At 44.1% G+C, this 22,731-nt stretch overlaps 1 protein-coding gene across 2 annotated transcripts in view; it reads right to left on the bottom strand.

Moving 5' to 3' along the window:
* LOC8040455 (monocarboxylate transporter 3) overlaps positions 1-22,731 on the bottom strand; it is a 56,913-nt gene that overhangs the window by 25,500 nt on the left and 8,682 nt on the right. The window contains exon 2 of one of the 2 annotated variants that reach the window (XM_029994746.4): positions 6,682-7,022. In XM_029994746.4, the coding sequence (XP_029850606.3) occupies positions 6,682-6,904 (223 nt within the window). In that variant the 5' untranslated portion in view covers positions 6,905-7,022. Of the gene's footprint in view, positions 1-6,681; positions 7,023-22,731 lie in introns of those variants that run through there. The other variant, XM_040222205.3, reaches the window with a different exon arrangement.

Here is a 22,731-nt window from a genome sequence, read left to right on the forward strand (position 1 = left end):
AATTGTTATGCTTTAGAATTATTTAAAGTGTTTAAAACGACTCAATAGTGTTAATCAAATACGTCACAAAAACTACGTGATGAATGGTGCCCGCCATGGCCTGCCTGCCTGCACGCCGTCGCCTCTGCATGCATCATTCTGCATGGCCTCTGCTCGTCCCTGCGTCGTTCGTTTGTGCCGTGAGTGCCGCCCGTCTGTGCTCTCTGCTGCATCGTGTTCGGTCGACTTAGCATCAAACAAGGTGACGCATGACAGCCCGCGTGCTCGCATGCTCGGCGTGAATTTGTGGAGCCGATCGGTTCGAGCTTCTCGCGCTGTTGTTTGTGCCGGGCTGTCGGGCTGCCCTTGATCATTTGTGCATCTTGATTTTCGATGAGATTGTTTTAAAAAAAGAACTTAACTCAAGACCCTGCACACGACATTGTCCATGGATTTACAGATGACGGTGTTGAACGAATCTCTAACATTGCAGATAGAGCCTTGGTTGTTGTGCTCTCTGGAATTTCCAGGAGGTGGGGTGGGCTTGGCCAATTGCATACACTGTTGGGCACAGTGGCGTAGCCAGGATTTTATTTCGGGAGGGGTTCAACGGCATCCCCCCCACCCCCTTCAGTGACGCAGGATGAGCTCGCCGACACGGACGCTCAGGCAAAGATTAGGGAGGCGCCGTTAAGATAAAACGGGTAACGCTGCATTGCCATTCTTTGGGAGAGGAAGAATCACAAAACCAAAATCTATTATCTATTAAAGGTTTAACGAATTTGTGCTACAGAACCAGATGCCGAAGGAGAGAGTGTTATCTTTGCTAGGCCGTTTTACCTTGCAGCGTGGTCTAACGGCAGCAGCAGCAGCATATCCTCGGGCATCCTCGGGGCGATGAGAAGTCATCAGTCCGAACTCGTCGTTCCGTCACTTAGAGAAATTACATGACGCACCACACAGAAACTACATGACGAATGTGAAGAGGAACTTGACTACCCTTGTGCCTATGCGTAGTGAGAATATGAAGGCTTGTCTCTTCGGAGTTTCTGATGTTCCGTGCAACGAAGAGATTAATCTAATAAGGAATTGCATCGGATGCCACCTCGACATACAAAGTAGAAATCAAGACGGACTTCATCGCATTCGTGAGCGACGATTTTCACAATGTGAGGGAAACTTCGCCAAAAATAGGGAAATTTTAGACGTCCAATGCAAGAGGAAGAAACGTGAAGCGCCGGTCACGTCTGCGGTATACAGGCGGTCGCCCTCTGTCCGGAGGCCCTATTTCAGGACGTCCATCGTCTCTTCAAGATCCTAGCGGCTCTGCCCTTAACAACGGCGGAAGTTCAGCGCTCGTTCTCTTCACTACGCCGGTTGAAAACACACCTGAGAGCGTCCACTTCAAATGAGCGACTAGCTTAAGTCGAGACGCAGCCGATGCTACAGGCGCAACCATGTGGCCCTGAGCAGTGCTTGCACGGCACGAGAGCGCGCGTGCTTGGCAGGGACGCTGAAAGCCCGGAGCTCGCGCTTGCAGCATCGGCTGCGTCTGGACCTAAGCTGAAACGAAGTATAGCGCTTTTGAATGTTCACCGCGACATTAAAGTTCAAGCGGAGGACGTCCGGGATACTTTTTTCCGCGAACGCAGGCGGCTGCATTTTTTAATGTGTAGGCGCTTAACATAAATGAGATGATAAATATAACCTGTGAATTGCTTTCCAATATAGCTAGTCAGTTACCTTTTTATTCGCGGTAATTCCTAGTCGAAAGCACTTAATTCTGATCACAAAATATGTGCGTGAGCGCAGCACCCCGTTGCTTACAGTGCAATTGCTTTTTACAATTCATTTATTATTCCTTCACTGACATTGTTTTAAATTATCACCGTGCGTTCGTTTTATTATGCTCACTTTGGTCTGATTAAACTGTGTATTTCAGTGAGGATAGTTTGTTATATTTTTCCTTGAAATTGCCATCCTTCACCCCACAAACGTTTCGAAATATCCGTTCTCTGTATATCTGAGATCAAGCTCCGCATCCCATCGAAGACATGAATTAAGCAATATTGCATATTTTATTAATTTGAGCATTTTCTACCCCAAAAATAATTTTCGCCAAAGCACATAATTTGGAAATGGTTCGTGCTCCCCCGATGCTCCGTGCTTCGTGAAAAACCGACTGCGTGAGCAGGGAAGCGAGCAAATTCCGTTTCTTTTTTTTTTTTTTTTTGGGGGGGGGGGGAGGGGTAGTTTTGGCATTTTGGGAGGGGTTTCAAACCCCCTAACCCCCCCCCCCCCCCCCCCTCTGCCTACGCCACTGGTTGGGCACACTCCAACAACTTCTGCTAAACGCAGACTCCTCAGCTTTCTCATTCGGAAGCTTAAGACTGTTGGCTTCACAGTCTTAAACTTAAGCTGGCTGTGGTCTGTCATTAGGGGGCTTCAAACGTAAGCTTGGCCAGCCAACTTGCTGTGTGTGTTAATAAACCATTATTTTAAAGTTGATTACGAATATGTTTACTTTATCTCTGATGTCTCGCACCTCCCCAAAAAACCAAGAGCAATCTCCAATCACACAAACTTTGCATTTGAAATAAGGTCATCGAGTGGTCCCACATTGCCGAACTTTATCGCCCATGAGATGGGCTTGCAATTGGCTCCGAAACTTACTGAGAGACACATTTTTTAAAAACATTTCAGTAACATGGAAGTAAATCGTGCCGCACAGGTACTGAGTGCCTCACTCTTTCTTTCAATCATTTCCCTTGTTCATGCCAAGGAGCTTCCTGAGGCAGGCATGGCTACAGCCTATTTCTGTGGTAGGAGGTACATACATTTTAATTGTCTAAATAGCTCACAATTCAAGAAGACAGTGCAGAAGTTGCGTCATGCAATTCTGAAGGGAGAATTTGAAATACTCGATTTCCTTCACCAGCAACTCGGATGGATTTCAGAGTGGCAGTTTCAAAGTAGGAGGCAGCCACAAGCCATCATAGCGCGGCAAGTTACTATAAAAAAGTGTCTTCATGATCTGGGATGAGCTTTCAAAAAGTCATGACTTTAAGTTCTTACTTACACGGCGCTTGCAGCCAGACCCACTTGAGAAACTTTTTGGAACTATACACGGCAAAAGCTGGGCGGCAACACAAACCCAAATGTGCATCAGTTCACCTTAGAACTAAAACACATAGGGATAAAGAAACTTCAAACTGTCGAACAATGGAAGCGTAGAGGATGACAAGGTTTACCTCCTCAAGTATTTGCCAATATCTTCGCATCATGAAAGTTCAATTTCAGACAATGTGGAATGTCTTCCAATTGATAACTTCCCGCCACTAGAGGATATTTCTGAGCTGGCATCAAACATTAAGTCTAACTTAATCGATGACTCGTCCACTCATTACGTTTGGGGCTATTTGATAAAGTTTGTGCTTGAACAGACAACCCACAGCTGTGACTGTTCTCAGCTGCTATGGGATGAATCTATAACTTGACCAGGCCTCACCTGTACTTTCGTGTGCTCAAAGCGTACCTCGTGCCAGGAAAATTCTTCGGGAACTTAGCAGTACCATCACAGGCTACCTTTAATTTCATACAGCAACTAGAAAATCACTTTCTTCCTATAAAAGATGTTCGAGGAGTGTACGCCGCCTTGTATCGCACACTTTGAGGTCTGGGTGGTTTTAGCCTTTGCTCAGAGGAGTGCCACAAATGTTTTTTTAAACATTTTTTACAGAATACGCTTTTGTTGGCATGTTCGATTACTTAACCGGAATTTGGACAAAGTTCGGTTGCACTATTCAGTGGCTGGTAAGCAACTACACAGGTTTAACTGTTAATAGCGCATTAACGGAGGCAGCTGCCAAACTAAAAACAGAAAGTGTTTATTAATTGGGCGGTGGTGCTTCCACTCCTAACATTTGTTTCCCCCTTTTCCAGCAAATGTGTATCACGGCTCCCTAACGAAAATATTTATTCACTTTCTACAGACTTTCTACAGCAAATAGTGAATAGAGGCTAAAAATATTCAAAATAAAATGTATCCACTTTTGTACCCACTGTCTATAGTTTTATAGCCACTTTTTTTCTAAAGTCATACTTCTTTCCTGAAAAATTTAGGGGAATGTTTAGGGACGATGAATCTTGTCAAATTTCGAATAGAGCTCTCATTGTTTCGTAATAGCTTGCCCGCATTAAGTCCAGGCTACGGAAATTGGTGTTTATTGAATTAGCCGGAAATTGGGAATTTGTAATATCCGGTCTGTGCTTCGCACTCTTATTAAACTCTTATGACTGGTAATGATAGTGATGTCTTATTTATTTCTGCACTTACTTCCCGTGCCCGAGTCGGCGTGAAAGTGAATGGATCATTCAGCATATTCTCTGTGGAAAGTTTTTGTTAACTTGGTTCCGCTAAGAATCCATACGAAGTGTACGATATGCCGAACTCCCTCATATTAACTTATTTTTGTGAGTATCGGTTTCGTATAATACATACAGAGCTTCTGAATTAAATCATGTATACATGAATGTGGTCCAATAAAATGCTTTCGATCCATTTACTATTGTTGACCCCAAAATGCTCCACCAGCCAGGAGTCAATGTGGCGATTGTGTAACTTCAATGTTTTACAATAGGAAAAGAACAAGAAATACACTCGGTTTCGTGAAGTAAGTTGAAATATTGTTTGACACATTTGGCACGGATTCTATCGTAAAAATTAAAATAAATGTGCGTCAGTATTAGAAAAAAGAACACACAAAAAATACAGCGGCTTCGGGAGTCGAGGAGTTCCCGAGAGCCGACCGAGGAGCGAGGCGGGGAGGAAAAAAAGAGAAAAGAGTAGTGGAGAACCAGAGCCAGAAACGCCCAAACCGAAACCGAAACCGAAACTAACTTGACCAGAACCGGAATCAGAATATGCTAAATGCCGCCCGCTAGGAGCTCTACCTGTCACTGGCGTATCTGGGCCGCTGGGGCCTATGGCAGTGTCCGCTCTTTGCCTTGTGTATATTACTCTATGGTATAGACCCAGAACATAGTTTAGCAGAGTGGGACGTGAAGTTGGGGGAGCCAGCAGCGTTCTGAATGTCACGTCACCCGCCCGAGGCGCTAACACCAAACTGGGGATGCACACCACTCTCAGGCGGCATGTTTTGGGGCCCCTTTTTGCTGCAATGGCGAGAAAGGATGCTTTATAACCGTTCGACTAAGTGCTCCTAGTGACGTTCATTAAACACTTTTGATGACAGACGCTGAGAAAACAAGTACAAGTTAAAAAAAAATGACGGGTGTCAAGAAAACCAAAAAGAATTGAAAAAAGTGTCAAACTTTCATCGTAAGACTTATAAATGACCGGTTCTGAAAAGGACCGGGAATTTATAAGGAGGATAATGGGTATCTAATTTTAGGCGTTACAGCGACTCCCGTGAAAATAGAAATATAGTGCCGTTGAAGTATTTTCATTGTCCTTTTTTTACGAAAGTTCCAATAAAATGAGAGAGATCGTCACTTTATTAGTCTAGCAACAGATATATATGTCTCACGCGCCCACATATTGATAAGCGAACTGAAAAGAATGTGCGCGAACATAAGTGCTGAGAACGAGCAGTAGCATTGTCATTTAGTTACTACCCCCCCCCCCCCCCCTAATAGCGTGTATCCAGTAATCACACTCGTGCGACTTCTTTGTAACCAGAAAGCAAGCGAGAAATCGCAGTTTGGCGAGAGAGCGCTCAGCCCCTGGCATCTACAAAGTGCACGTACCAATCCTGCATACGCTAAAATGAAGGCTGCCAGAGAACTGGAAAGTTCTATATAGCTATTCGGTATGTCCTTCAAAGCTTATCTCATCTGTCGCGAAGGAGCTCCTTATATACTCAGCCGTTGAAGACCGACGACCAGTTCGCGCTTTCCACTTTTCCCTCGCTTCCTCCTCTCTCCCCCCTTTTTGCATTGTCCACCGTTGCATGTTTCCTCCTCCCCCATGGTGAGAAGGATCTTTTGCCTTGCAGAATCTCGAGTATGACTGCCGGCCTTTCAACACACGGGCGCTTGCGCAAGTTTTGGATATTTCGCGGACGTTGGTGCGACTAGAACGACGCATGAAGCCATAAGAATTGTGCAGATATTGGGGTTGCCATCAATTACCGTAATAATATTGTACTAGCATTGCGGTTAGTGAAAGGTCTGTCCCCTTCAAGTGGATCAGGATTTTTTTTTTTTTTACGTTTTCGCGTGTGCAAGACGTCTTATCAAAAGAGCGTAAGCCTTACTCTCAGATACCGTCACTGTGATTTTCACTGGCTGGACTCTTATCAAAAATCGTGACTGAGCGACTCCTGTCTGCAAATGGCACTCAAAGCGCCATAGGGAGAAACTGAGTTTTCAATAGATCTTTTATCTAATTACCGAACAACCACTGAGAATGCTGTGAACATAAATAGGTACACGCGGCCTGCATTTGCTCGCTTATTTGTAATAAAAATTGGAGCTAAATAACCAAAATAAATAGGTGACGAAATCATGTTTAAAGTTCAGTTTGTTTTAGATTTTCGCTTTAGAAGAGTTACTACTGCAGGCTCCAGCCCGTGCTGCGCGTGTACCTACACTGACAGCACGCTCCTTGGTGCTTCCCTTAATGTAACAAAATGTCTATTCGCTGGTGTAGCGTTAAGCGACATTAGACGTTTACTGTACCGGCCAAATTGAAGAGGGAGACAAGGAGCGTGATTGGCCAAGAAGCCTCCTGTCGACTCGAAGAGAAGGTCTCGATGATGCCGTAGTAGAGGATTCCTGCTACCCGGACGCTCAGTTGGGACATAAATAGCACCAGGCAGCAGAAGGCCAGTACCACCCAGCTCCGCGGAGAGTCAATCCCGTGGGTTGGGTGCTTCTTGAGGAACTCGGAAGAATATGCCATCTTGTCTTTCGCCAGCTTCTTTTCAAGAGATGTTTGTCAGGGCAGTTGTATCACTCGGTTCCGGTCGGGTCACTAGTCAACCGCTTGTTGCAGAGGGGCCGACATTGCGTCTTCAAACCTGCACCGAGCCAGGACGTAGATTAGACGCTCCCCTGCACCGAGTACGTGATATCACAGTAATCGATATTTCCACGCCAACGATACCTGATGCCGTATCGGGGTTCTGGTGCTGCGAGATAATTAAGGCAGCCTGCGTGGAGTGATAGGCTCTGACATTCAAGTGAATTATAAGAGACGTCTGATTAAAAATATTGACTTATTGGACAAAATTCGCAGCCATTACGCTGCCAGGACGAACACCTTTATTTTAAGAGTAGTATTATGGTTCATCTGACCTTTGTTATTAATAATAATACATAATGCATGACTGCCCAGCAAAAAGCGGTTGTAAGCTTAGGCCAAAAATTGTGAGTGAGGTGCCACCCACGAGGGAGACCTGCTTCGGCGGTGAGACTACATTACAATGGCCATAACGATTCTGCTAAATTTGGCAGGCAAGTTGTTGGTGGCCAAATTTAGCGGACTGTAGTTACGTGACCAAATCACGTGATTACGTGACTCAAATGACGTTACTTCCATGTCGCTTTTTTTTATGATGATTGCTTTTGTGAGGTCCTTTTTTTTCACACAGCCAGGGCTATAACACCTTCAGCGTTAAATTAAATCACAACCTAATGGACACCACATATTGAGAGTTAATCGAAAACAATGTTATTCTGAATTTGTTCAAACGTTTCCTATTTATTTTCCATTACTTTCTTATGGAACGTAAACTATACAGAAAATCAAGACTGACTTTGGTTCTGGATGTATGAAAGACGTATTTGTAAGCACACGGCGGCATAGTTTTTCGCTCATTTCCGTTTTCCGTCTCCGTTTATAAGGAAACACAATATGGCCTCCGAGCCTAGTCATTTGCAGACGTATTGGCGTGCCAATTACGCCGATCTTCGGGAAGTGTCCAACGAATGAAGGACAACAATACCCGATTCAACTGGGAAAAAAAAAATATCCCCGCGTTTACATGCATAAAATATGGGTCCCGACATTTCATCGAACGTCTTTTCATCGAACACCGTTTCATCGAACGCTGTTCTATCGAATGCCGTTTTATCGAACGCCATTTCATCGAAGCCGTTTCATCGAACGCCGCCTATATACTTGAGCAGTAGCAATTCTATATCTAGGAAATATTTTTTTTCCTTTTAGCGCCGGGAGGATAGCAGTGTTTTAATACTTATTATAATGTATAAACTTCAACATATATAAAGGGAAGAAACCTTTTTTGTCACCTTATATTCTTTTTTACTAAATGATGACCTCTGTTAAGGTGGCCAATAAGAAACGGGGACACGGACAATATTTTTTCAGCCTTTGATCATCAGGTGCAGTGATGAACGCACGTCCGTTCAAGGATGTACATATCTTCGTCCTTGAAGGGATCTGTTCTGCTTCAAGACGAAGCCGTCCTTGAAGCAGTGATCTGTCTCCGTGCCCCATGATACGGAAAGAAAAAAAAAAGACGTGCCTCCCCTTTTTGTTACTTTATTGTAACCGACAGGACCACGGTTCTTTCGGTTACAATAAATTAGCCAAGAGGGCAGACGCGTTTTTTTAAGAAGATATATGTTCCTAAAAAGAGAGCTATTCTCCTAGGATAAAATGAAAACACGGGTAGATCAACCAGTAGCAAATTAAAAAAAAAGGCGCTGCTGTTTCCTTTTTGAAGGGATGAAGTGGGAAAAAGCGTGCGTCCGAGAACTGCCCACCTCGGGATACGGCCCATTCGTCACATGTCGAGCAGCGTGGGCTGCAGTTCTCCCAATAACTGGCCCTTCCTGGGCTGCATCAAGAGAGAGCAGTCATTGACAGAGATGAAGCAGGCTCAAGCAGAGGGCGACACGACATCTTCGAGGGTGTCGAAGAAGCAGGTCCACTGCAACCGGCGTCTGCAGGTCGTTGTGAGCCGCTACGATGGTCGCAATCGTCTTGAAGCCTTGAGGGTGGCAGCTTGAAATATAGCTTTTCAATATGTTTTTATTTCGCTCAATAAACTTGTTGTTTTCTAAGTACAACGATGACTTGTTTGGAAGAAGATGAAAATAAATGGTGCTATGGAGAATTTGGCAGCCTTGAAATGGCGCCGGCTACTCCAAAACTCTAAGGTGATATGAACTAAGACCTAAAAACGTAATGGATAAAGAAGAAAAGAAATGAGTACGAAGTAAGAGCACATGCCTAACACGACCACACCAGTAGACACAAACACAAACACGCGCACAAAAAAAAAAGAAAAAAAAAAGGAGCGTTACAGAACCCTTGCTTCAAAACACAGCACAAAACAGTTGATGCAGTTGATGCATTTCTTGTCAGTCTGTTACTTGTCTCATCTTCAGCTGGAATAGAGCACATCACTTACACTCTCGCTGCATACTGTCACGGTCACTCACTTGTGCACATAGCTACAAATATATACAACCATAGGCGTACGGCATATATCTGTACTTAATATTCGTATAAAAGTCCACTGTCTTTTAAAAAGTCACAAATAATGTTTAGTGCTCTTTTGAGTGTTTGTCGGTTCGCCCAAGGGCCCAAGATCTTTGCCAAAGATAAGGGACGACTGTCCAATAGTTGAAGTCGAGTTTTCATTCGATTCCTTTCACTGGCGTAGCACTGACATTCTAAGAGGATGTGATTAACATCCTCAAAAGGATCACCACATTTGCATACTGGGGTCACACGATGTCTAATTCGATGCAAGAAACTTCCAGTAAAAGCCACTTCGAGTCTTAATCGGTGCAAGAGAGTGTCGTGTTTCCTTTTTGTTCCGGAGTAGGGTGGAAATTTAAGGTCCGGGTCAATATGCGGAAGGAGAGAGTCGACAGATTTCTCAGTGAACCAGTGTCGTCGTGAATATTCCTCTCGGTAATGCCGAAGTAGTAGTTTGGCATCTGTGGGTGTGAAGATGTTTAGTTTCATTGCGTCATATATGTAGGCTTCTGTAGCCAATCGATCAGCTTCAACGTTTCCATCAATTCCACAATGCCCTGGGATCCATTAGAAGACTTATCGAGTGTCCAAGGCTCTCTGCATGGACTAGTGTCATTGGAATTTGATACAGTAAAGGTCCCAAAGAGGACCGCATATTTATAAACCCATCAATAGTTATAGTGCGTTCCTAGAATCTGTCAGTATGATCCAATTGTCTGGCTTATTAAAAGTGTCAATAAATGTCGACGCTGAAAATATCGCATGCAGCTCGGTAGTTGTTGAACAGACATGGTGCGAAAGCCGAAAGCATTTGTTTACATTAAACTTGGGAATAGTAAAAGCAGAGGTTGAGCCTCGATTTAATGTCGATCCGTCTGTATAAACATGAATAGCAGTGTCGCAGTGAAGTTGTATATGATCCAGGGAGAGCATTTTTGCCACAGTAGAGTCTACAGATGATTTAGAATCAATTTCAGATATGTCTGTTTGTATATTCAGTGGCGGTATTGTCCATGGGGGGCGTTGTAAGCAGTGTTGGAGGTAACGCGTTACTAGTAACGACGTTACTGGTAACGCGTTACATTTTTCGCTAACGCAGTAACGTACTCGTTAGTATTCTGAATAGGGAGTTTTCGTAGACCGCGCTGCCCCCTCCGCTAAGCGTTCCGCAACGAAGAAGTTGCTACTGCGCCTGCGCGCCGATAGCCTCGACTGTGGAGTTCCCGCTATTGTAGCGGGTTGCGGAGGGCCTTGCGGGACGCCGAAAACGATCTACGAAAACTCCCTAATGACTAACGAGTAAAGTATTTCCGTTACTTTTTTACGGTATCGGCTGTCGAATTTCGTTACTCGTTACTCGTTACTTTTGACCAAAACTGGTGAAATCCTGCAGGAGCTTATCTCAAAACCCTGCACCAGCTTATCGCTGTACGGAACCAGCATCCGTCACAGTAAAACTAAAAAAAAAACAAAAAAACTAACTTCTCAAAGGCAAAAAATACCTTCGGCTACCAGCTAATTCCGTCCATCATCCTTTTTTTTCATAGTGTCACCACCCACAAGGCCCCTCCCTCCTCTCCCCCCCCCCCTGCTTTGTGCAGCAGAAGTGGACGGGGGGGGGGGGGGGGAGGGGGGGAGCCGTGGAGAGACATCCGTTTACAACAGTGGACAACTAGTGGCGAAGCGATTTGCTCATTTCTCTAGTTTCAAAAAAAAAAAAAAAGAAACATCCTTTGAGGCATATTTTTACCCTTGCTCTCCTTCTTGCTGCCTGAAAGTTCCTGACCCACTTTTGTACACAGAAGAATCTTGCGCCTGATTAGTCTTTAATTCCCTAAGGTCATGATAAAAAAAAAATTTTTAAAAAAAGTTTTAAACCTGGAAAGAAAACTTACAAACACGAGAGCTTTTTTTTTTTTTCTTTTTTTTTTTTCACAGAAAAACCAGGAGCTATTGCTGATAAGAGGCAGCAAGTGATTATAGCCAGTGTGCTGGTAACCGGTGTCATGTTTTCATTTCATTTCATTTATTTATCCTTAAGGGCCCGGGTGGGGCATTACATAAGGGGGGGAGTAGACGAGAACTAAAATACACTTTGACACTTGAAAACGACAAAAATAGGAAAAGGAGAGAGTCAAAATAACAATAGTAAAAAACACAAAGTACTGATATGGTTTAGTCGGGAATGGTTAGTGGTTGTGTAAAGAGACTTCCTGGCGAAACCTTATTGGGTCAGTGATGACTACAATGTCGTCGGGAAGGGAGTTCCAGATGGCTATTGCATGAGGGAAAAAGGAAGTGTTGAAGGCAAGCGTTTTGCCTGCAATACGCTTGATGCATTGACTGTGATTAAGGCGTGATGATACTCGGTCTGGAGGAGCAAGAGGGGTGGTATGGGAGTATGGATAGTTGTATGGGTAGAACTTATGCAATAAACATAACCGAGAGTTCAATCTTCGACTGGACAGTAAGGGTAGTTCTAGAGTTTCTTTAAGTTGGGTTACACTGATGTCATGAGTATAAGCTGATGCGATGAATCGGGCTGCGCGGGTTTGTATGCGTTCCAGGTTATCAGAGAGGTAAGCTTGAGAAGGGTGCCAGATGGATGACGCATATTCAAGCTTTGGTCGAACGAATGTTATGTATGCAAGTTTCTTAAGGTGACTGGGCGCGGACTTTAAATTACGTTTCAGGTATCCAAGTGTGCGTGATGCCTCAGCTATAATATTATCGACATGTAGAACCCAAGAAAGCGTTGAGATTAAATTCACTCCTAAGTACTTATATGAAGTTGAAGTATTAATTGGGGTGCCGCCGAGTGAATATAAATACGTATCTGTAGATTTTCTCCGGGTAAACGAAACTACTTTACACTTGTCCAGGTTCAGAGGCATAAGCCATTCTTCACACCAGGTATTAATTTGTGTTAGGTCGTCCTGCAATATGAGATGATCTGAATCATTTGTGAGTGGGCGATATATCACGCAATCATCGGCGAATAGCCTAATTTTCGAAAGGATGTCATGAGGAAGGTCGTTTATGTATATTAAGAATAGTAGTGGGGAGAGTCCTGCACCCTGGGGAACTCCTGATGCTACTTTACCAAGGGGTGATTTGTGATTATTAGCCAATGTGAACTGAACTCTTGAGGTGAGAAAATCCTGAATCCAAGCGATGATGGTCGAATCAATACCAAGAACTGAAAGCTTGGTGAGTAGATGACGATGCGGAACACGGTCGAAGGCCTTCGCGAAGTCGAGAAATATTACATCTGTTTGGTAACTATTATTCATGTTAACAAGTAGGTCATGAGTAAACTCTGCAAGTTGGGTTTCACACGAGAGACCTTTACGGAAACCGTGCTGGAGTGGGTAGAAAAAATTAATCGAGTTAAGGTGACTTATTATGTTCGAGCTGATTATATGCTCTAATAGTTTAGAAGGAACGCTTGTTAAAGAAATGGGGCGATAATTAGATACAAGTGATCGATCACCACTTTTATGGACGGGGATGATTTTTCCAATTTTCCAGTCTTTTGGGCTTTGGCGATCTGAGAGTGATTGGGAGAAAATTAGTGATAGATGCTCACTTGAAACAATATTGGTGCTTTTAAGGATTTTGGTGCTGATGTTATCCATGCCAGCAGATGATGATAGTTTTAGTTTGTCAATTAAGGCACTTATTCCAGTAGATGAAATGACAATAGGTGGCATGATGGCACTAGACAATGAACAGGGAGATGCTACTTCGCCAAGGCCTCCGTCCGTGAAAACAGAAATGAAAAAGTCGTTTAAGGCTGTCGCGCTTTCGTTCTCAACGATGGGATCTTTATTGCTGTCTGTCAACGACAAAGATTGGGAGTGATATTTAGGTGACAGGAGTTGCCAGAATCGGGTTGGGTTAGAACGAAGAATGGAAGGCATGTCGGAAGATAAAAACTTTTCCTTGGCCCGTTTAATATTTTTTGCATATTCCTTTGAAAGTTGACTGTGTGTGTCCCAGTCTTGAACGTGACCAGTGCGCTTAGCTTTGCGATACATACGTTTCTTTTTGTTTCGTAGTATTTTTAGTGTCTTATCAAACCAGGGGTGGTTCCCGTCGGATTTAATAAGGACTGTTGGTATAAAAATGTTGATGAGACTGTTTATTTTATTTCGAAAAAGGTTCCAGTTTTCTTCAACAGATCTGGAATAAAAGTTCCTGCTGAAGTTTGTGTAAAAAGTTTGTAGTTCATTATTGATGGATTCAAAATCTCCTTTATTGTAATCTTTAATGAATTTTTGAGTTGGCATTTTCCGAATAATAGGTAATGACATAGTCATGCTTAAGAGTTGATGGTCGCTTAATCCTGGTGAATGAATAATGTTTCGAATATACTCGGGAGTAGTAGAAAAGACGAGGTCAAGCGTATTTTCGAGTCTTGTTGGACGACTAACTACTTGAGTGAGGGTGAAGTCGAGCGTGAGATCAAGAAATTTTTTTGATTCATTTATGGCACTTTTGTTCGTCACTGTGAGTGAGGACCAGTTAATGCTTGGAAAGTTAAAATCACCAAAGAGAAAAAAGACTGCTCTGGGGTGACTGGTTTGAAGCTCGTGAAGAGCATCCCGCATCTTATCAACAAAAGTATTATCGCTCCCAGGCGCCCTGTAACATACTCCGATTATAATGTTTGAGTGAGGGGAGCTAATGCGAACCCAGATTAGTTCCAGATTGTTGTTCCGACTGATACAAAGCGATGAGATGTTGTTTTTTATGGCAATGAGGACGCCGCCTCCCCTTCTTGAGCAACGATCATGACGATATACATTATAGTTCATGTGAGGAGGGAATATTTCAGTATCATGCACGTCATTCGTTAACCAAGTTTCTGTTAGAATGATAATGTCGGCTGTGCTATCATCAATAATACTATGTAGGTCATCTCGTTTGGACATGACACTGCGTATGTTAGTAAAGATTACAGAAAGTTGTAGAAACTTTTCCGGTTTATTTACAGGAACTATGGGGCTTGTGACAGTCAAGCAATGGCCTAGTTAGCTGCGAGTTTCAATGACTTTTCCTGATTTAGCATCGTAAACATAGCAGAGATTACCTACAAAAAGTTTATCGAGCCGTAGTTTAAACGAACATTTCTGAGGTTTGACAAATTCGAGCAGTTTGTTGCGGGCTAATCGCGTCGCTGGTGCAAAGTCTTCGCGGATTGCAAAGTCTGTTCCTTCCAGTTTTCGTCCGCATGCTAAGATGGATTCCTTGTCCTTAAATTGATTTAGTTTAATTATGATTGGGCGATTTTTATTTGCAGTGAACTTCCCTATGCGGTGTGCTCGTTCAATGTTGTTTGAGTCAAGATTGAAATCTAAATATTGCGCACAAAAAGCAATCAGTGTTTCTTCCGATTGCTGCCAAGATTCAGACTGCGAGTCAGCAATTCCTAGGAACAGAAGATTATTCCTACGCAATCTGTTATTTAAGTCCTCGTTAGCCGCTTGGAGGACGGCAATATCCTCCGAGATTGCGTGAGTGTTAACTATTGGTTCTGTGCCCCCTGAATCTGCTGAGGTGTTTTCCAGCACCGTAAGTCTTTGCTTAAGTTCCTCCGTAGTTTTATCTGCAGAGTTGTTTTCCAGCACCGCAACTCTTTGCTTAAGTTCCTGTACAGTTTTATCTGTAGTCTCTTGTCGCTCTTTCACTGTCTTAATTTCTGCAAGTAGGGCTGCTTGTCCCTGCTCGATCCTTTGTACAATGGCTAGAACAGTTTGTTCTATTTCTGTGGGACCTGGGTTCGTTTCTATGTCACCGGACAGTAACAACACCATGTGCGATAAAAGGACGTTGGCATACGAATTTAGGCACAAACACAAAAAACTACGCCATCTCAAGTCGTAGGGGCACGACATCGCAAGTAAACAATAATCACTACTACTATATTCTTTAGTACAGTCGAGGTAACTAACCTGTAATAGAAGTAGAGGTGAGTGCATTGCGTCGTTGGCGATGTCGTGCCCCGACGAGTGGGCGTATACTGGTCGTTTATATAGCGGGCACAGTGTGTTCCCGCCGAAAAGCGTCGACGATCCAGGTTGCCATCCGTGTTGGAAGGGTGGCTCCACTTTTGGCCAAGTTTGCGATGGAGCAGGCGGCCGGGCTTGTTGGTTCCCGTGCAGATCTTGCGCTGTCCATCGTTGGCATGCGCGACCGTAGTCAGTGGGCTCAGTGGGGCTGCCGGCGAGCGACAGCACCTGTAGTAGAAGTAGAGGTGAGTGCATTGCGTCGTTGGCGATGTCGTGCCCAGATAGTGAAGTAAATCAGTCTCTGATAATAGTATGAACCGGATTGTTACTAAAACCGGCATACAGATGAGGGGTGTTGGTTGGCTGGTTGTGTTCCAGCAGTCCTCGTTCGCATGCTGTAGTTCATAAAAGCCGATTGACTAAAATCTCCGACTCATTCTGCGCGTGAGATGGGCATGAATAACGAAAGTCCGTCGCCATGGCCAGCAGGTCTGGATGAAATGTATCAACGAAAGGAGACAGAATCAGGTAATTTACAGTTTCAATGCCTAATCTGCATGCCGAAAATTAAGCTGCTTCGCGCATCAAAACACTATGAAACCACTCTGTAAATTTTTATCTTTATCCAAGCTTGTTAGGGAGGCTTATCATACATCTCTGCCAAACATATGTACTCAAACAGAAAAGTAACGTAAAAGTAACGTAAAAGTAACGTTCGTTATTTTTGAAAAGTAACGGTAACGGTATATCGTTACGTTTGTAAAAGAGTAACGTAGCTCGATAACGCGTTACTTTTTACCAAGCTAACGAGTAACGCTATCTCGTTGCTTTTTTTCGGTAACGGGCACAACACTGGTTGTAAGTTAGGAAGCCAATGCACATGATTTGGTACGGAAATTGGCAATGTAATAAGAAGTTTGCGAAACTGGCATTGAATTCGTTGTCGAAGAATGTCTTGACACAAGGGACGGCCACCGTCGTGTGTGGCTAGACGAAAGTAGTGTCCACATACTTCTTGAGTACGGAGGACAACCACTGGAGGTTCTCGGGCCTCCGCCAATACGAGTTCAGTAGGAGTAGCCCGTGGAACACCTAAGCATATGCGCAGACTTCGTGCAATCATATAATTTAATCGCTTTTCTGATGTTGGTGAAATTCCTTGTAGAACTGGTATTGAATATGCGATTGTTTGTCGTACAAGAGCTGTATGGAGAAGAAGGAGACCGTCCTTTGACCCTCCCCATCTCGCACCCGCGATGCACCGAAGTACGTTAACGATAGCATTCACTTTTTTTTTCAAGCATATCAATATGCCTCGACCATGTAAGAGAACAGTCTAGCACGACACCAAGGAATCTGTGCCACTTGACTCGCTCGATGTTTTGTCCTCGTAGATGGAGCTTAAACCCTTTGAGGTGTTTTCTAGTGAAGGGTAGAACTGTCGATTTTTTAGCTGAGATGTCCATGCCTCTCTCACGAAGGTATTTGTATGTCTCATCGAGGCCAGACTACAACTGCAATTGTAAAGTTTCTGAAGAAGAACCAGATGCCCATATGCAAATATCATCTGCATACATCGAGATTTGGAGCGTTGGAGGGAGTCGCTGGGGTAATTTAAAGTCACTGGATACTGGGAAATTAGCGCCAAGCTCCGCGTGTGGTCGCCATCTTGGTCCATGAAATGAGCAATTTCTCCTTGACCCCTCCGTTCTCGGTGAGCCTATCTAAATTCGCTGGTGACGGGTAGCTTTATTGAGTCGTTTTTTGTATACCGAGATTTTGCTAATCACACACCGGCGAAACAGGCGCACACGTTCGTACCACCACCAGATGCTGTGTCGGTGCTGGGGGGCACTGAAAAATAAGTTTACTGTCTTGAAATGCGCAAGAAGAACAATATAATTGTAAGAGATCCATGGAGATCCATGGAATAAGTTGATCGCATACGAAGTGCCAAAGACTCTTATATTGAAGAGGGGTAGCTCTCATTGTGATCAAAGAGGAAACCTCATTGAAAATATTATCGATCAATATGAAATAAGTATATTGAATGATGGTCCACCAGCATACATAAAAGGAGCCTAATACTCCAGCTGCCTTGTTCTTACGCTGTGTACTCTAGACATCTCGTACCACATGGATTGGCGCACAGATATAGACACCCGTGGCAGCGACCACTACCCGATACTCATTCACCACCCGCGGCTAACTTCAAAACAACCAAATCATTGCGTAGCTTTTAAGAACTGGAAGATGTTTCGTTTTCTGAACACCAGACAACTCGAAGAAATTCAGACAGTTGAGGACTTTGAGCGGGTGATCAGTGCTAACTTAACAAAATCCACAAAAAAGGTAGCAGTTCCAAGAGAGACTACCGGAGTAAACGGTGACTATGAGAAGCTTCGAGCTATTCGCCGGAGATCAGAAAGACAATATAGGAGATCGGGACGAACAGAGGATTTTTATGAAGCCCAACGTATCCAGACTAAAATGAAACGGCTTTTGCAAAAACTTTCTAAACGCCGATGGAGAAAGCTTTGTGCAAAATTTTCACCTTTCACCCAGATCAAAATGGTGCGGAATATAGTACGCTCCTTGAAATTACCAGTAACTCAGAAAAGACAGTTCAGAGCTTTGGCCCTGTCACAAGGTACTTCGGAATTGACAGTGGCGAATCAATTTTGCGCTCTACTTACAAAGCAGGGAGACGCGATGACCTCCCCTGAATACTACGCATCGTGTGAAGCCGCAATTAAAAGTATAGGTGAAGAAATTAACTCAAGTAATTCCCACCTGGATCGTGATTTCAGTATTCGTGAACTGGAAGGTGCACTGGCGACGATTAGTAAACGCACAACCCCGGGTCATGATCAAATAACATATCAAGCACTTGCAAACCATGGTCCGGGGAACTAAAACAAATCTTCTTGAGATCTTTAATGATGTCTGGAGAAAAGAAACTCTCCCAGACTCATGGAAACTGGCAAAGGTTGTTCCTTTACTAAAGTGTGGGAAAAGCCCAGCAGCCCTAGAATCGTTTCGTCCAGTAAGTCTCACTAGCTGTGTTGCAAAACTTCTGGAAAAGATGATACATTTGCGCCTTCAATTGTGGTTAGAATCCAATCAGGTATTACCTGAACAAATGACTGGATTTCGGCCTAGGAGGTGCACTATTGACTCTGTGTTTGACCTTGTTACCACAGTGGAACACGAGCGCGTATCTGGGAACATAACCATAGCAGTCTTCTTGGATATTCATCGCGCCTTTGATACCGTGAGTCACACACATTTTCTGCACAGACTCATTCGACTGAAAGTGCGAGGACGGGTTGTACGTTGGATAAAAAACTTCCTGCTCCATCGCAAGATATTTGTAGCCACAAACGAAGGCAACAGCACGGAACATGAGTTAAAACATGGGGTTCCACAAGGTAGCGTACTTAGCCCTACTTTATTCAACGTTGTCATGGCTGAATTACCCTGAAGTCACTGGATCCTGGGAAAGTAGCGCCATTGCCTTCCCTACCTGCTAGCCGGACACAAACGGATACTAACGTACAGACGACCCAAACCTCGCAAGGCGATTGGCTAATCGGCCTACGTTGCCATGGAAATCGCCATCTCGGTTCATTTAAATCTTCGAAGCTTCCAGGGGGTCGTTCTAAACCAGTCGCGCCAAGATCACCATGGAGCAACATCGTACTGGAAGCGTGTGTGGTGGGCATTAAAATCTCCACACATAACATGGGGAGCAGTAAGTCGTTTGAAAAACGAGTTAAATAGAGCAAATAGAGTTAAAAGCGAGTTAAATAGTTACATAGAGCCACAAATGTCGCTTGTCATCGACATTTGTGGCTCTATGTAGATGCTCACAACAGTAAGTGTCATCCGTCCTACATGTACTTGACAGGCAACATACTTTGGCCCATCCGAAGTCGAGGAAAAAAGAAGTGTTGAGACTCAATCTTTTCGTATTCCAAGTAAACAACAACTAGGACCTCCTGGTCGCGTAGATTTGTATAATACATAGTTTGCCAGTCGAAACGAACTATCCACACGGGCCTCAGATATTGCAAGTATTGAGAAACAAAACTGAGCAACGAATTGTCTGAAGTCCCCGCTTTTGGTTCGTAGTCCGTTCGCGTTCCATTGAAATATTGATGTGCGTTTATATACGTCAGTCATCAAAATGCCCACTCACCGTTAGGCATGTGGACTTAATAAGCGGTTCCATCGCTAGCAAGGCTCGAACTTCTGGAAGATCATTGGCGTTAGGCAGCGCGTTAATGATCGCCTTGAGTGCAGCGAAAAGCATTGGAAGCACAAGTTGGCCAATGTCTACACGTTGTTCTTGTCTATTTCTCCGCGGAGCAGATGAAGCGGATACTGGTTGACTGCAGTTTGTTCTTGTGATCGATGTTCCTGGGACATTTTCTTTGGTAGGCATTTCAGCTGTGCTGGATAAAGCAGTTCGGTGGGCGCAGCTGCACGAGCCGTGAAGTTGGGATTTGCTATCACTAATTTTTTCCTTGTTTGTTTTTGATGTGTCCTTACAGCATCGCGGTATGTGACCTTTTTGGCTGCCGTGTCGTTCAAGCTTTTCAAGCACGGCGGGGGACGCACAACTTCTGGGTTCAAGATCGGCGCTTTAGTGCGGACTTCTCTACCGTTCAGAAGCTCTCTTTTACGTGTGGTTGAGGCAGCCTTCTTGATTGGACAACCAGCAAATGCGGCACAGTGTCCTCCGCCACAATTTGCACATTTCGGCTCTTGTTTGGAGGTGCATTCCTTGTGGTTGTGAGCACCTGCACACACCTTACAACGGGTTGGGCCACGACAAATATTTGCTGTGTGACCGTACCTTTGACACTTAAAGCATTGCACTGGAGGTCCAAAGTACTCGTCTACCGGGTGGTTTTTGAACTTCAACAAAATTCTTTGGGGCATTGCACGATCTGGACGCTTACTGTTTTCCGTCGTCTTGTCTTCGGTAAGACACTTGGCGTTGAACGGAGATGACTCCGAAATCTTTTAGATATTTCAGTAATTCATAGTCAGAATACTCCAGAGGTACTCCCTTGATCTTGCCAAGGTTCCTGGAGTACAAATGAGGCACACTCGCTGTCACTTCAATGGCGGAAAGAGATGTCATGGCAAGGAGCCTGTTTGCTGATTGAAGTGAAGCGACGGGCTGCCATCCTAATTGATTCGATGGGTGAGAAGTTTTTCCTTTGTGATGTTAAGGATCTCGTTGGCTATTGTGTTAAGATTCACTCTCCAGAATGACTGCTCACTTGTGATTGGTTTGAACAGCATCGGTATTCCAGCAAGGCGATCTTTCTTGTACGATACCAGAGTGAATGTAGTTTTGTGTTCATCCACTTCAATGGCGTCGTCTACCGAGTAGCATGTAGTTTTAAATTCGTCAGATAACTCATCTTCATAATCAGTCCGCGGTCATTTAGCGGGGCATGAAGTCTGTGTGCCGGGAGTAATCGCTTGGGTTCCCCTGCAGTAGTACTTTTAATGGGAGCTGTGGACTTTGACAGACCTTGAGATCCGTCCTCGGAGTGTCTTGGAGAAGGTTGAGCCATGTTTCGGGTCTCCTGACCACCAACTATGAACCAAGTTGTTCCATGCAGAGTCGATGGTACATATCCTAGGGATGGGCACCGCCCCCGGTAGCTCACCGTTGGGTGCAGGTCAAGTAGTCGACGGCGAGTATCACGATGAACACAGATGTGGTCTGGATATAGCCGCCAAGTCTTGCCTAAGAGTATTTCAAGAGGAGCCAAACAGAAATCGTTCCGATTCAGCACACGTCGTCGTCTTCCTTCGACTTGTTTGGATGTTCCCTCTCTTCAGTAAAAATGGAATATAACGTACTAACCTTTATTGCACGCAGAGCCAAGTGTTTATAAGTTGGGCAAATTCGAATATGCGGTTCGCACAGTGAGAAAACTTTCCTTGTGACAAATTCCCCTATGACGAATGTTCCGCTGCGACGAACGGGCCTATTACCAGTTGGCCTATGACGAATTGGAACATGACAAACGGGCCTACACCCGCCTACCACGCCAGAAAAGAATGAGTCATGTATCCATTCAAGTTTTGATATGGTAGCTACCTTGTATGATTCAGTAGCCAACGTTTAGTTGGACAAAAAATAGAGCGGATAGTAATTCTAGTTTTGGTGAATTTAGAGCTGTGTCAAAACTATTTAAAAAGCGATAGTAAATTATGTAGAAAGATATTGAATTACTCCAAAATACAGTAAAGGGAAATTCGATGAAACCGCGTCAAGTGATTCGATGAAACGGCGTTCGATGAATATCGATGAATAGGCGTTCGATGAAATGGCGTTTCATCAAACGCAGGTTTATCTAACACCGTTTCATCGAACGCCATTTCATCGAAGCCGTTTCATAAAACGCCGCCTACTTGAGCAGTAGGGATTCTAGATCTAGGAAATATTTTTTTTTTCTTTTTAGCGCCGGGAGGATAGCAGTGTTTTAATATTTATTATACTTTATAAACTTATACATATATAAAGTAAGAAGCCTTTTCTGTCACCTTATGTTCTTTTTTTAGTAAATGATGACCTCTGTTAATGTGGTCAATGAGAAACGGGAACACTGACGACACCTTTTAAAGCTGTGATCATCAGGGGCAGTAACGAACGCACGTCCGTTCAAGGGCGTATATCCAGTCTTGCGCAGTAACTGGTTACTAGTAACGCGTTACCGGTAATTAGTTACTTTTTCCGGTAACATTCACCTGCAACGCGTTACTCTTTATTACTGGTAACTTGTAACTGTAACACTGTTACTTTTTTATTGGGTAACTGTAACTGTTTAGGGCGTTACAGTTACCTTTTTTTTACTATATAAATCAGAACCCACTGCCGCGGACATGGAGAAATTGCCATCTTACAGTATTTTTCTCCAAACTCCTGGCTATCAAAAGAAGAAGCAGAAGAAGAAGAAGCGTGGCCACGCATTAAATAAGCGAAAAATTGCCTGGCTTAGCTCGCGACCGAGAATGGACGACGGACGACTCAGCACGAAACCGGGAGATAAAGGAAGCGTCGCCCGCGGTGGTAGGGGCTGCAAACGATGTGTGTTTCACCGACGTTGGCTCACTCTTCTCTCGTGGGGACCATCTGCGGGTGTCGGTGGTCGTGCGATGTCTCCGAGACCGAGTATTCCGTCTGGGCTGTGTCTGCACCCGCCACTAACTCTTTCTCTCTCTCTCTCCCTT

This window comes from Ixodes scapularis, unplaced genomic scaffold (genome assembly GCF_016920785.2).
Source record: "Ixodes scapularis isolate PalLabHiFi unplaced genomic scaffold, ASM1692078v2 PGA_scaffold1__304_contigs__length_218370807, whole genome shotgun sequence".
NCBI lineage: Eukaryota > Metazoa > Arthropoda > Arachnida > Ixodida > Ixodidae > Ixodes > Ixodes scapularis.